The sequence below is a fragment of the Colias croceus genome, chromosome W (genome assembly GCF_905220415.1).
Source record: "Colias croceus chromosome W, ilColCroc2.1".
NCBI lineage: Eukaryota > Metazoa > Arthropoda > Insecta > Lepidoptera > Pieridae > Colias > Colias croceus.
This window is the reverse complement of record NC_059567.1, coordinates 2,081,800-2,097,882: the sequence shown is the minus strand read 5'-3', so window position 1 is coordinate 2,097,882 and position 16,083 is coordinate 2,081,800. Positions and strand designations below refer to the sequence as shown.

General features: G+C 37.2%; 2 protein-coding genes across 2 annotated transcripts; one reads left to right on the top strand and one right to left on the bottom strand.

Annotated features, from left to right (window-relative positions):
• Positions 1-1,142: 1,142 nt before the first annotated feature.
• LOC123704883 lies at positions 1,143-2,432 on the top strand. Its single transcript, XM_045653378.1, has one exon. The coding sequence runs from the start codon at positions 1,143-1,145 to the stop codon at positions 2,430-2,432; it is 1,290 nt and encodes a 429-aa protein (XP_045509334.1).
• A 9,359-nt stretch (positions 2,433-11,791) lies between these two features.
• LOC123704882 lies at positions 11,792-15,332 on the bottom strand. Its single transcript, XM_045653377.1, has 2 exons — positions 14,639-15,332; positions 11,792-12,064 (listed from the first exon to the last, which is right to left on the bottom strand). Exons 1-2 carry the CDS (start codon positions 15,320-15,322, stop codon positions 11,792-11,794), a joined length of 957 nt encoding a protein of 318 aa, XP_045509333.1. The 5' UTR covers positions 15,323-15,332.
• Positions 15,333-16,083: the final 751 nt, after the last annotated feature.

The following is a 16,083-nucleotide window of genomic DNA, read 5'->3' as shown; positions in this document are numbered from 1 at the left end:
GTCATATTTTATCGAAATCGGTTCATCCGTTTATTACATTTAGGGCACTTCAGGGGCGACAGTGGGTATAAATAAACCAAATGGAGCATCAAACGACAGGATATGACGTGTACAATGTACATATAGGTACAATTAGATAATATGGTTTACATCAAAATTGGTTCTGCCATTTACTAGGGGTGGAAAGGGAAGGGTTGAAAGTCTGTGAAAGAAGAGGAGATATGGGAGCGAGAGGATAGCCACACCCTGGAAATTTTGAACTCTACTCAAAGCCACATAGGCCTGGCCCTTGGAATTTTTTTTCTTAAATATACCACTTCTTTTGCCACATCAATATGATGTAGGAATGTAATATGGAGGTACATTTGATAGTTCGGTCTCGCTCACTTGAAAATATTACATGAAAATAAGAAACCGAAGTTTAAAAATTTTAAAATTAAAAAAAAAATCCCAAAGCAACGAAGATAAAGGAATAAATCATTTTTCAAACTTCCCGACGATCTTAAAAATTAAGTACCATTATAAAAAAATATTTATAGAGGTATATATGATATATTATGATAATGTTGGCATGGCAGCCCCGACGAATTTGTTTTTTTTTTTATAAATATTTAAAATGGTATTCATTTTTAAAGATCGTCGGGAAGTTTGTGAAATTATTTATTCCTTTTTCTATGCACTTTTCTTCGTTGCGTTGGGTTTTTTTTTTATTTAATTTTTATTGCACGGTCTAAACGGTTTAGTTACTACAGGCTTGAGACAGGAAAGATCTGATTTGGATTTGGTGCTGGATTTGATAAAAACTGAGTATCGATTAAGCTGATCAGTTGCTGCACGATACCTACATTGTTAATAACATCCATACAATGGGGGTGTAATGGCTGTCTACCATCTCTCAGCCAAAGCCAACCTCACCTGCCCGTGGTGCACCCTGCCGAACAACAGACGAGGCTCTGGCGTTTATACTTTACAGTGGTAGAGCTATAGCTACATACAATTTATTTTGTGTGTAGCACGACTGGGCTGTAGCTTGTCCGGGGAAGTACCACTGTCTCACGTAATACCGGCGTTAAGCATCTTCTTGCGTTTCGCATGCGTTAGTGAGATTGCCGGATGCCCAACCCCATCGCCCTTCAACAAACATGGCAGCGGTACTCAATAGAAGATTACCCCAGGAGGGTACTAGTATTTGCGATCCTAGAGAATCCCTCCCTGAGCTCTCCAGCTCAGGCTGCCCCACGTATTCTGGGGGGGGGGCAAGTTTCCGCGCTTCTATTCCACTAGGGGTAAAAAAAACTAACCACCTTTCGGCCAACTGTTCCACACTACTATCAGTGGACTTTTGTAATATCAGGGGATTAAATTCGAACCTCGAGGCTGTACACCACCATCTCGAGACAGCCAAGCCGGCCCTCCTCTTTTTAACGGAGACTCAAATATCTTCTCCGGCTGACACATCTTATTTGAATTACCCGGGCTATGTTCTGGAACACACGTTTGTTCCGCGCGCCGGAGTTTGTGTATACGCCAGAGAAGATATTTGCTGTCGTCGTTTGGGTAACCTGGAAGGTATTGACCTATCCTTATTGTGGCTACGAGTAGACTGCGATAACCAACCCCGCGTCTATGCGTGCCTGTATAGGTCACACAGCGGAAACACCGAAACTGACAGACTCATCGAGAAAATTCAAACTTCGATCGATATTCTGCTCCAAAAGATTCCAACGATCGAGATAGTGGTTTTGGGTGACTTTAACGCTCATCACGCTGAATGGTTGTGCTCACGCAATACTGACCATGCAGGACGTTCTTTCCGTGACTTCGCCTTGGCCTACGATCTAACACAACTGGTCCCCTCGCCCACAAGGATACCTGATGTCGAGGACCACACTCCATCTCTGCTAGATCTATTTCTAACTTCCTCTCCAGACAACTACAAAGTGAGCGTCGCAGCCCCTCTTGGATCTTCCGATCATTGTCTTATACAGAGTACAGTGCCTCTCACATATCAATTTCGGTCTCGCCCAGCTACTACCCGACGTGTCTGGCACTATGGGTCGGCGGACTGGGATGGGATGCGCACGTTCTTTTCCTCCTACCCATGGAGACAGGTCTGCTTCGCAGATGAAGATCCCGATGCTTGTGCTGACTGTGTCGCTGATGTTGTGCTACAGGGCATGGAGCTTTTCATCCCGAACTCTGTGGTACCTGTCGGCGGCAAGTCACAGCCCTGGTTTGGGCAATCTTGCAGAGAAGCATCTCGAACGAAGCCAGATCGCTATCGAAACTGGGCAGAAGCTCTTGCTGCGGAAGATCCTGAAGCTAAGCATCTCAAGAAATTGTACAACTCTGCCTCCAGATCACTAAAGAGGAAAATCGCTGAAGCAAAGTCAAGCTTCATCAACAGAATTGGTAAAAAGCTGACACATTAACCTACAGGCACACGAGCTTTTTGGTCTCTTGCTAAGGCCATCCTGGGTAACTTCTGCCGATCGTCATTTCCACCACTACGCAGGGCCGACGAGTCTTTAGCTCACTCAGCTAAAGAAAAAGCTGATACTTTGGCGACTCTCTTCGCATTAAATTCGTCGCTGGATGATGAGGGAAAAACACCACCGTCCATCCCAAACTGCAATAGCACGATGCCCGAAGTGAAATTCACGCAATCTGCAGTGCGTAAAGCCCTTCGATCTCTCATCATTCATAAGTCAAATGGGCCCGACGGCATCCCTGCTGTAGTTCTAAAGACCTGCGCTCCCGAGCTGGCTCCGGTCTTAACACATCTCTTTCGATACTCGTATGCCACTGGTATTGTCCCTAGATCCTGGAAGACCTCCTTGATACATCCGATCCCTAAGAAAGGCACACGCTCCGATCCATCTAACTATAGGCCAATGGCAGTTACCTCCTTATTCTCTAAAGTGATGGAGTCCATCATTAATAGTCAGCTCTTGCGATATCTTGAGGACAATCAACTGTTAAGTGACCATCAATACGGCTTTCGTCATGGTCGCTCTGCAGGTGACCTCTTAGCATTTCTGACTCACCGATGGGCAAAAACAGTGGAGAATAAGGGGGAAGCGCTGGCTGTAAGTTTAGATGAAGCGAAGGCCTTTGATCGGGTGTGGCACAGGGGGCTCCTTTCCAAACTTCCATCGTATGGACTACCGGAGAGGTTATGTAATTGGGTAGCTAGCTTTCTCCAGGCACGTAGCATCCAAGTCCTCGTCGACGGAGCATGCTCTGAATCTATTCCTATTAGCGCTGGTGTCCCACAAGGCTGTGTGTTGTCGCCTACGTTGTTCCTTCTGCATTTCAATGATATGTTGCGAATACGTAGCATTCATTGTTATGCGGATGACAGCACTTGTGACACGAACTATGCCGGCCAAGCAAAAACCTCTCTGGAACTAACAAACCTGCATCGAAACGAGCTTGTATCGAACATTGAGCATACTCTCGAGGAAATTTCTGCGTGGGGCCAATCCAACCTTGTCGACTTCAACCCAGCAAAGACACAGGTCTGCGCATTTACAACCAAGAAAAGTCCCTTTGTCGTACCACTTACCTTCCAGAACAGTCCCCTACATATCAAACCAAGCATCAGCATTCTCGGTGTCGAAATTACGTCTGACGTGCAGTTCCGTGGATTTTTGGAGGACAAAGCCAAGATTGCTTCGAAGAAGTTAGGGGTGCTCGCTCGCTAGAGCAATTATTTTTTTGATCTGCTAAAAATTATCTAGTACGGGAAGTTGGCAGATCATTTTTTCAAATGTCGTTTTTTCAGGTAAAAACGCCAGAACTATTTCTAAATAGATATAAGAAATCTTATATCTATTTTAAAATAGGGAAGCGTGCTTGGACCGCTTCTCTTCTTACTCTATATTAACGACTTACCAAACGTAACAAACTACAAATGCACACTTTATGCTGATGACATTTCTGTGACTATACCTAATGTGACTTCGGATCTGACATGTAATTATAATTTAAATTTGACATTGAATAGAATAATTGACTGGCTAAAAATAAACAACTTGACGGCTAACTTAGCAAAGACGAAAGTAATGCAGTTTCATAATTATAAACAAAGAAAGTATAACATTAATTTAATTTACAAAGACATTATATTGGAAGAAGTCGATGAAATAAAATTTTTAGGTATAATGTTAGACAGCAATTGCAATTGGAAATCCCATATAAATCATTTATGTTCGCGTATCAACAAATTTGTGTTCGCCTTACGTCGTTTAAGGGCCATAAGTTCTGAAAAAACTGCTCTTACTGCATACCATGGTTATGTGTCATCTATTTTAAGATATGGACTAATATTATGGGGCAATTCGACAAGTGTTAACAGAGCATTCCTAGCTCAAAAAAAATGTATTAGAGCCATTTGCGGGGTTGGACCGTTAGAAAGCTGTCGGCCACTATTTCGAAAATTAAACGTCCTGACTCTGACTTCCATGTTCCACAACTGGAGAGCTGTATCTTCATAAAAAAACACCCCCAATATTTCACAAGGGCGGCTAACGTGAGCATTATTCCCTCTAGAGACCCTGATAAACTTAGTATGCCACGTTGTAAAACTGCGCTTTACTCTAAAAGTGGGCCTATCATGCTCATAAAAATATTTAACCGTATTCCTAAATGTATACGAAACCAAACATTTAATGTATATAAAAATAAACTAAAGAAATGGTTGATCTTAAATTGTTTTTATAGCTTAAAATAATTTTTTGACCATAAATGTTAATTATTATAATTGTATGTAGGTACAGCCTTTAAATGTAATTATTGTGGAATGATATTTGTCAATTGCAAAGTGATTAATTTCAATATTGTATTTAATATAAATTGAGACAGTATTTGCATGCTTTAGACTAAGCAAAACATGATGAACAATCGAAATATTTTGACATCTCTCTGTACCATGTTTTAAGCAAATAAATATTATTTTATTTTATTTTATTTTAAAAAGTATCAGGAACTCTAGAACTCAACTGCACGCGATAAGAACTCACATTATTTTTTTGATCCGCTAAAAATTATCTAGTAAGGGAAGTTGGCACATTATTTTTTTAAATGTCGTTTTTTCATGTAAAAACGCCAGAACTATTTCTAAAAAGTATCAGGAACTCTAGAAATCAACTGCACGCGATAAGAACTCACATTATTTTTTTGATCCGCTAAAAATGCTCTGCTAAGTTATTTTTTCAAATGTCGTTTTTTCAGGTAAAAACGCCAGAACTATTTCTAAAAAGTATCAGGAACTCTAGAACTCAACTGCACTTGATAAGAACTCACATTATTTTTTTGATCTGCTAAAAATGCTCTGCTACGGGAAGTTGGCAGATCATTTTTTCAAATGTCGTTTTTTCAGGTAAAAACGCAAGAACTATTTCTAAAAAGTATCAGGAACTCTAGAACTCAACTGCACGCGATAAGAACTCACATTATTTTTTTGATCCGCTAAAAATTATCTAGTACGGGAAGTTGGCAGATCATTTTTTCAAATGTCGTTTTTTCAGGTAAAAATGCCAGAACTATTTCTAAAAAGTATCAGGAACTCTAGAACTCAACTGCACGCGATAAGAACTCACATTATTTTTTTGATCTGCTAAAAATTATCTAGTACGGGAAGTTGGCAGATCATTTTTTCAAATGTCGTTTTTTCAGGTAAAAACGCCAGGACTATTTCTAAAAAGTATCAGGAACTCTAGAACTCAACTGCACGCGATAAGAACTCACATTATTTTTTTGATCCGCTAAAAATTATCTAGTAAGGGAAGTTGGCAGATTATTTTTTTAAATGTCGTTTTTTCAGGTAAAAACGCCAGAACTATTTCTAAAAAGTATCAGGAACTCTAGAACTCAACTGCACGCGATAAGAACTCACATTATTTTTTTGATCCGCTAAAAATGCTCTGCTAAGTTATTTTTTCAAATGTCGTTTTTTCAGGTAAAAACGCCAGAACTATTTCTAAAAAGTATCAGGAACTTTTTTTGATCTGCTAAAAATGCACTGCTAAGTTATTTTTCAAATGTCGTTTTTTAAGGTAAAAACGCCAGAACTATTTCTAAAAAGTATCAGGAACTCTAGAACTCAACTGCACTTGATAAGAACTCACATTATTTTTTTGATCTGCTAAAAATGCTCTGCTACGGGAAGTTGGCAGATCATTTTTTCAAATGTCGTTTTTTCAGGTAAAAACGCAAGAACTATTTCTAAAAAGTATCAGGAACTCTAGAACTCAACAGCACGCGATAAGAACTCACATTATTTTTTTGAGTTTGATGATTTAACAACCATCTCAACCAATATGAAGCACTTTTCAGTGAATACAATATTGTAACGATGGAACACGACCTTTTGTTGAATTTATATTTTTTGGTTTTTATGTCATTCAAATGCTTTTTTATATATATATAAATTTACATTCACACAACACACACACACACAAACATACTCAATACACACATTCACTTACACATACGCAGACACAAACATACTCAATACACACATGAACATAGGTACACTAACTTATGCCCACACATAATCACTCGACTCCTTTCATGTTCATAAGTAACTTAAGATACCTTTACGATTAGTTAATTTCTTTTATATTATCTATGTGCCAATCTAAAAAAACAAATTCGTTGACTTAATTATTGTGATGACCACCTGAGATGTTTTTGAAGTGAAACTTCTTTATCGGGGGTGGACAAAAATTTTGTGTAACATTTTTGCGTTACGTTACGCCGCGCGCGTGACATTTTTGCGTTACGCCGTACTCGTGACATTTTTGCGTTACGCGCCAACTTTTTCTTATCCCTACCACGCGTGATTCGAAGTATCGGTCGATCAGCCGCTGGAATGTGGCCGGCGCGTTCTTGAGGCCGAAAGGCATGCGCTTAAAGCGATATATGCCGAGCGGAGATATGCAGGCTGTCTTATCCCTGTCTTCTATCTGGACGCTCACTTGCCAGTACCCAGATCTGAGGTCCAGCGTGCTCATGAAGCAGTTCCTTTTTGTTGATTGCAGGAGCTCATCAATTAGTGGCATAGGGTACGTGTCCGATTTGGTAACAGCGTTCAGGCGCCTGTAATCTACACAGAACCTGACGCCACCACGAGCCTTAGGTATCATCAACGCTGGAGCGCACCATGCGGACTCGCACTCTTCAATTATGTCTTCCTGCAGCATTTTCTCAATTTCTTTTTTCATCACCTCTTTCTTCGCAGGATTCAAACGGTATGGGGGCACTGCTATCGGTGGGTGTTCACCTGTATCTATACGGTGCTCCGCGAAAGGCGTAGGAGCTCCCCCTAGACGGAAAATGTGCGCGTGCTTAACGAGGATCTGGGCGAGTTCGTCTCGTTCTGCCGACTCCAGCTGAGTACCCTCGTCATCCCGGAGAACATCTGTAAAGGCACAAGTAGTGCCACGCGAAGTTGGTTCAAAAAATAGCGTATGTTTAACGCGATGATCGTTGTCAAAATACCATAATTCCTTGGAGAAATTAATAACGACACCCATAGCCCTAAGGAAATCTATACCGAGTAATGTCTCGTTGTCGCCGGACTCAGGGAAAATAAGAAATGGTATTGTGATGATAACGTGTTCCAACCGCACCTGCAACGTGGTAGTGAGAACGTTCATTTCACGTGCGTGGCCATCGGCGAGTTTAATTTGCCTCGTCGAGGGCGTGAGCGGGTGGCCTTTGCGTAGAAGGAGAGCATATAGTGTGTAACCGGCAATACAGTGTTTCGCGGTAGTATCAATTAAAGCTGTACCATTTACTCCCAAAATCTCGATTTTGAAAATGGGACGTAAGTCGCGACGTTTGACGGGCCTATCGCCGACGCTACATGCCAACAAATCGTCATCGTTCCTAATACGCACATAATTATCATCATAACAATATATTAAATTCACATCATCAGTAAAGTTACTGTTTTTTACATCCGTTGGTTTTATAGTTTGAAAATTTTATACAATTACATTCAAAATCCGACTTAATACACTTTTGAATTGTATCGTTACATGTATGCTTACCCTTAGTGTCATTTTGAGAAAAAACAACATTTTCGGTGGTAACAAGATTTTGTGAAAAATCAGACTTATGACCTTTTATTTGAGGGCAGGTTGTTACAATATCATCGATTTTATAGTTTGAAAATTTAATACTTTTGAAAATTATTACATGCAAAATCCGACTTAATACACTTTTGCATTGAACTGTTACATGTACGCTTGCCCTTAACGTCGTGCATTGAACTGTTACATGTACGCTTTCCCTTAACGTCGTTACAACAAGTACACGGAACGTTGTGTGATAAATCTGAACCCAATTCATTAACTGATGATGAATTAAGATCTTTTGGTATTATTCTCTCTCAAATTAAAGATTCGGAAATAATTGAGAATCTTGAAAATGATAATATTTTATTCTTGTGTTGTTATTTTATTAAGCAAATTCCTAAAATTTTGAATAAGAGAGGAAGAAAATGAAAAATTAAAATGAGTTATTTATGTGTAGTAAAGGGATGTTTTTAATATAGTACATGGTTAATTAAATAGGAAAATATACATAGGGGTATGATTTATTAGCGTCGGGCAACCTTTTTATAGCTGCTGCACCATATCTTATTTTTTTTTACTTCGTGGCGCACCGTGTCCCAGACACTAATTCAAATAGGCATACTGTTCGAATAGAATCTTATCAATAATACCGTGTTCTAAAACACCGTTACAGTTTTTTGAAATTAAAAAATTTTTATCAAAAAGGGGTCATGTCGTTTGAAAGAAGAATGTGCTCATTTACAAAAAGACCAATAGCCTCTTGTGATAAGAGTAGTGTACAAATTACACTTGCAGAACTTGGAGTAGACGGGAGATTGACTGGAAATGTATCTGTTTATGATGTAGCAGGAGTTGTTAGAAAAAATGGGTTATCTGATGGATATTTATATGAGAAATTATTAGAAGATAGTCAATAAAGAAGTTTTAATTTCATAAGTTTTTTATATTAAACATATTCGTTTTTTATATTTACCCACTTCCTAATTTTTTTATTATGTCAGATTCACAATGTCCAATTTGTAAAACTGATTCTTATTTAAATCCAGAATTAGTCCTGTACATTAGTCCCTGTTTCCATAAAATTTGTGAAAATTGTCTTAATAGATATTTCTCTTCTGGTATGTCCAAATGTTTGGAATGTGGTGTTGAATTAAGAAAAATCAATTACATCACGTCCACTTTCGAAGATATAGAAGTAGAAAAAGAATGTAAAATTAAAAGACAATTAGATAGATATTTTTCTAGAGAAGAATCTGATTTTGAAAATGAAGAATTGTATAATGATTATTTAGAGAAATTAGAAGATCTTGTCTTTGATTTACTCGAATACAAAAGTGAATCTTCAATTAAAGCCAAAATCAACACTGTGCTTAATGATGAAAAAAACTTTTTAAATTATAAAAAAATCAAAATTGAGCCAATAAAATCAGAAGAAAAGAGATTTAAAATAGAAGAACCAACTTCTTATTTAACAGAATTTAAGAAAGAAATAGTTTTAGTTAAAAATTTCATAAGACCATCAAGAAGTGGAGGATTAAGTAAAAAATATTTACTTTCTCATCTTATAATCTTATTAATGGAATATAAAAATAAATATTAGATATTTATTTACTTTAATTTCCCTTAATATTAAATCTACTTTACATTTCCTTTCATTTTTTCGTTACTTTTCCCCTTAATGTACATTACCACAATCACCGGTGAAAAATTATCATTAAAATGTCATACACAAGACCAAAAAGTAATTAAAGACGAACTTAATAAAAAATACGGTTATGATATTGATAAATTAAAATTGTATTGGAATGGAAATATATTTATTCTTGGGTTCTTTAATGAAAGGGAAGTGTGTGATGTGAATCTAGAAAAAAATAAAGTGGAATTAAATTCTTGTGATAGTCTCGATGATACAGACTTAGATCTTTACAGAGATAAACTTGTAAATGATTCAAAGTTAACATCCGAAGATAAATCAATAATTTGTAAAAACTTAAAATCGATTTGTAAAAAAGCATTAGATTCTTTAGGAATTGATTTGAACAAAAAATTATAAAAATGATTCAAATTGATGTTAAAATATTAATTCGAAGCTATTTACGTCGTTCAGATTATTTATTTGCCAGAAAGGACACTCCAGTTGTTTTTATAATAAATGCGGTTTCGTTATAGTAAATATGATTAATTATAAAATTTAGTCATACGAGTTGTTTTTTGAAAAAAAACGTTTAAAAATTAACAGAACATTACCGTTTTCACTTCTCTAGCATTATCCTTTAAATTTTTTTGTCCATAATGTTTTTTAAAAGAAACCCTTCCCTTCCCTTTTAATTACGGACAAATGAATTTTCGAAAAAAAATCATGAGAGCTTTAGATTACGATAAAGATTTAAATTTAGACGAGGATGTCCCGGAATTCAATTTTCCTAACCACAAAATAAATTCAGGAGCTTTAAATTTAAAATATAACCAAGAAGAAGAATATTTAGATCTACTTAAACCTCCTAAAACAAGTTCAAATCAATTTTATCCTTATTTTAATTTTTTAGTATCAGAAAATAATAAAAAAGTCTGTTCTTTTACTATTTACGGATTCACTTTGCTTTCTAAAATTTCATTTCTTAATGATTTTAATTCGATTTCTTGTTATAATATCGATGATGTAATTTACATGGACTGTTGTGATTTAAAAAATGTAAATGAAATTAAGAAAATGTTTAGTTCAGTAAAATTGTTTTTTAAAGATTGGAATGTTGATCTTTACACTATTTTAGGGAATAAAAGAAAGGAAATATTATTTTTTAATGGTAGTAAATTAGTTGAGTTTTACTTACCATTAAAACTCGTATTATGTCCAGGAGCCTTATTCGAGGCCTTTAAACAATAATGAGAGAGACATCTTTGATTTTCGGCCGACATTACGTAGTTGTAGTTCCAATTATCTCCACAGAGGGCCTCGTTGTCGCGCTTCCGTGTTTACCAGAGTGACGTTTGTACAGCTAAGCTTTTAAATAATGGTTCTCGCAGTAATCAGCTCATTGAGTCTCATTATTTTTAACAATTTAATTTTATTAATTATTTAATCAAACTAACTACCAGGCAGGTCTTAATGTAAGGCCTCGAATAAGGCTCCTGGACATAATACGAGTTTTAATGGTAAGTAAAACTCAACTATTATGTCCTTACGCCGTTATTCGAGGCCTTTAAACAATAATGAGACATTGTTTGGTTTCGCCTGGTAAACAAGACGCCAATGTGATTATTTACAAAAAATAAATTAATATAATCATTTCAATTTATTATTGTGATAAGGGCTCAAACAGAGCACATAAAGAATTATTCTGATTATTAACCGGTCTCACTTCTTTTCTATAATATTTTTTGAAGGTATTTTGTGACCTCCAATTTCCCCTTGCAAGAATTTTATCTATAGATTCACTGTCTAACCAGCTCCTAGAGGCAACAGCTGATCGAACGCTACCAGGAGCAGCTTCAACACCCGCCTCTCTCAAAGCAGATTTCACCCAACCAGCTATTACAGTTCTAGAAGCGGCTTTCGCCTTGCCACAAACGGTTACAAATAAATTATCTACGCTAGCCAAGTTACGCCTATCCATGCCCAGATCTAATAACTTTCTAATCCAAAATACGGGGTCGATATTACAGTTACTTGCGTTTGACAATAACTTCCAACCTGATTGAACATATTATGAATCCGAGTCAGTCTTAGATCCATGTTTGGGCCAAAAAACTATAGAATTTTCTACGGTACTATCTACATAAAAGCCTTCTGCAACACTCAAAAGTGTCAAGTCATGTATTCTACGACCTGAACACAATAATAATATAATGGCACAACGGCGTGAAATTTCCCACAAGTTACTACTATTCTGCACATTATGATTAGTTAACCATGATATCAAAATGGAAGTATCCCAAATGTTACCCGCGCGCAATTTTGGGCTAGTATTTGCTATAGCTTTTATTTATTTATTTATTTATTTATTTAAATACTTTATTGTACTGCCAAAAAAAAATTACAAAAAGAAAACTTATACTAAAAGAAGACACAGCACAGATGGCGGCCTTATCACTTATAAGTGATTTCTTCCAGGCAACCAACTAAAGATGTGATAACATAATAGAAAAAGGAGGTGGGTAAAAAGTATGTACGCAAAAATTATGTAATATAATACCAATAAAAAAATACTAATAAATATACTATAAATAATACATAGATGTATAGTTAATAGATATCATACATATAAATACGTATATACCTATAATTATAAATACATACCATAAATAAAATAAATACATACATACAATACATATATACATAATATAATATGTATAAAAAGGCAAATTACAGCGAAAGAGAGATGATGAGCTAAACTATCCCGAGTCAAAAGCAAGATTCAGGTAATGACTTCTGACAAGGCTTTTGAATGTGGATAGCGTTTGGGCTTGTCTAATATTTATCGGCAAGGCATTCCAGAGGTTAATGGTAGTAACCGTAAAGGAATCGCCATAGAAGTGTGTGCGGTGAAAAGGAATACTCAAAACAAGCCTATCAACAGAACGAAGAGAATAATTTTCACAATGCAGGAAGTTAAATTTATTTTTGAGATAGGAAGGGGTCTTAGGGTCAAAAAGGATACGATATAGTAGCAGCAAATAATGCACATTCCGGCGAAGACGGATTGGGAGCCACTTGAGCTTCTTGCGAAAGGAGGAGACGTGATCGTATTTGCGAAGACCAAATACGAACCGGATACCAAAATTCTGAAGACGCTCAAGTTTGTCTAATTGCTCCACTGATAGATCAGGAAAGCATGCATCAGCGAAATCAATAATAAGTAGGAGTAGGGATTGTGCTAGCATAATTTTTGTCGATATGGGTAGGAAGTTACGAAGACGCCGTAGAGAACTAGACGTAGCGTAAAATTTCCGACCAAGTTCCTGAATCTGATGGGACCAAGATAAAGTCTGATCCAAGTGAATACCTAGATTTTTTACATTCTTACTGTAAGGTATGATGACGCCGTGAATATTTATGGAAGGCAATATACCCCAGTCAACCTCAGAAAGTTGATAAGGACTACCGATAACGATAACCTGGCTCTTTGATGGATTCAACTTAAGGCCGAATTGATCGCACCAACTAACTATGTTAGCCAGTTCGTTATTAATAGAGCGAACAGCATTCGGTAGGTCACCAAGCGTTGACTGGACATATATCTGTAAATCGTCAGCAAACATATGGTAGGGAGAAGTTAATAGGGATGTGAGATTATTGATGAAAATGGCAAAGAGAAGAGGTGACAAGACGCCACCCTTAGGTACACCGGCGGAGACTGCACACCAAGATGAATGTTTTTCATCAAGCAAAACACGCTGCCGCCGATCGCCCAGGTAACTTCGAAACCAGTCAAGAACTGTTGATGAAAAGTTAATAAGACGTAGCAAACTAAGCAGTATATTATGATCTACGGTGTTAAAAGCATTGCTAAAATCCAGGAGTGCTAAAACTGTGAGTTGCTTACTATCCATACCGTGGCGAATGTCATCGGTAACTTTGACAAGGGCAGTGGTCGTACTATGACCGGGACGGAAACCAGACTGATAAGGACTAAGGATATTATTAGTGTTGAGGAAGGTACTAAGCTGGGAGTGGATAAGACGCTCAAGTACTTTGGAAAGAAAAGGTAAGATGGAGATGGGTCGGAAATCAGACAAACTTAAAGGATTCGATTTTTTGGGAAGAGGGATGATATGAGCGTCCTTCCAGGCGCTAGGAAATGTTCCGGAGATAATTGAAAAATTTAGGATATGGGTGATGATGGGAATAATGATATCAAGGATAGGAATGATCATATTACGACTGATAAGATCAGTACCGATGGCATTCGACGATATGGACAGGATTGTCTTCTTAACGTCATCAACAGAACTTTGTTTAAAAATAAAGGGAGGAAAATCAGGAGTAGAAACGGTAGATAGATTTTTGAGAGTAGAGGCATTTTTTACGGTATCGTTAAGAATAGATGGAGACGCAAAGTGAGAATTTAAATTATCAATATTGATGTTGCAAGAAGGGAACGTATGGGAAGATTTACCAACTCCTAGAGATTTTAAAAATTTCCAAATTTTAACAGGGTCGCCGTTTTCGACCGACTCATGAATATGGCGTCTTTGTGCATCCCTACACAATACGTTGCAACGATTACGGATAGTTTTATATTTGTCCTGCATCTCGGTTGATTTGGCCGTCTTCAGTTTAGTCTTTGCACGATGTTTTTTGCTAAGAAGAGATTTAAGTTCAGGCGAAAGCCAAGGGGCAGGAGTGTGCTTCTTTTTCACGGGCCTTAAAGGGGCATGCTTATCATACAAAGCAAGCATAATGTCGTTAAATATATTCACTTTAAGGTCCATTGTTTCAGCATCAAAAACTGCTTGCCAATCACATTCGGAGGCATCCAATTGAAGTTGGTCGTGGTCCATACCGGCAAAATTACGCAGCAGGATAGAGGTGGGTTAGAATTTAGGAGGACTTTTAATATCTGTTTTACTAAAATATTCGAACTTAACTTAGAATTGTCCTCCGTTTTACATAAAGTGGACACGACTGATTTATGAACTAAAATTGTCCTATATGCAAGTTTTTCGACTAAATGCAAATCAGCTAAATATTTGGCTAAATCAGATCCTGTTGGATTCTTAATGTCGACATTGTGTTTTAAACACCAATTAATCCACCGTTCCCAAGCAGGTTTATACGTTTTAAGAGTAGAGCCTCGCCATCCTGACCGCAAGAGCGATTTTTGCTGGCTTGACCATGTTTCTAATGCTTGCGTCCACCCCCACATTTCCAAATTTCGAGAACCATATTCTTTACCTTTGGTGGAGGGAGGCCCGTGGTCAGATCTATTAGTTTGGTCTCCAGGTGGCGGACGGTGAAGGGTGGAGCTATCGCTCGCGACTTCAGATCTGCTCTCCAAAATGCCCGCGGCCACCTCGGTGCTACTATTAGGTACATACCTTTCGCTCGATTGAGATGCATCAAAACTCGGGGCAGGACACTCGGAGGAGGAAATACCCACGCTAACCTGAACGTCCACTCCCAAGCAAACGCATTGTGTTTCCATGCTTGTCGATCCCGTTGGTCTAGACTCACATATTTGGGTACCACATGAGCTCGTGTTGAAGCGAACAGATCTACATCTGGCACTCCCCATTTCGCAAACACTAGATTTGTCGTTGTAGGTAGTAAATGCCATTCCGCGGGGGACATGTTCCGCGATAGGCGATCTGCTTCCATATTGTAACTAACTCGAGAACAGGTGGCGCTAGTGCCATACGTAACATCAGCTCTCGAGTTTTTTACAATTTAAAATTATTAAAAGTACAAAAGTTAATAAAAAAGTGTGTTCAAATTAACAAGTAATCAATAAATAAGTGCGATTAATGTTATCTTCGTCAACAACCTGCGATTTACGTGGAAATACGGAATTCAAAAAACCATCACATACAACGACCGTTACGTCAAATTTGGAACAAAGAAAGTTGGAGACAGTAACTATATTTAAACCTAATAAGTAGTAAGTAAAGTATCGGAAACAAAACGTAAGTAAAGTATCGGAAACAAAACGTAAGTAAAACACAATTATTACAGATTTTAACTTATAAAATTGACATTTAGGTGTCATTAAACAAAGAACAGCTGACCAACAATTATAATATTTCGTCACACATTAAGTACCTATGTAACGGTTTAAATATACATTGTACGACTTTATTTGAACTTATAAAATGGATAATATAACTATCAGAAAGAAAACACTCCCTAAACAAAGGTCTGAATCAAATCTACAAGAAATATTAAATGATTCTTTTTTAAGTTTATCCAGTTCAAGTTACACGGATTTATCTACAAAGACAAGTCAACATATATCTACTCCAAATACCTCAATAGTGTTCAATGAGAATCAAGAAATAA

Coding starts and splice junctions, on each gene's coding strand:
- LOC123704883 (XM_045653378.1), top strand. CDS start 1,143: ATGGCAGCGGTACTCAATAGAAGATTACCCCAGGAGGGTACTAGTATT.
- LOC123704882 (XM_045653377.1), bottom strand. CDS start 15,322: ATGGGGAGTGCCAGATGTAGATCTGTTCGCTTCAACACGAGCTCATGT. Junction 12,065..14,638: donor TAGTAAAACAGATATTAAAA/GTCCTCCTAAAT, acceptor AAATAAATAAAA/GCTATAGCAAATACTAGCCC.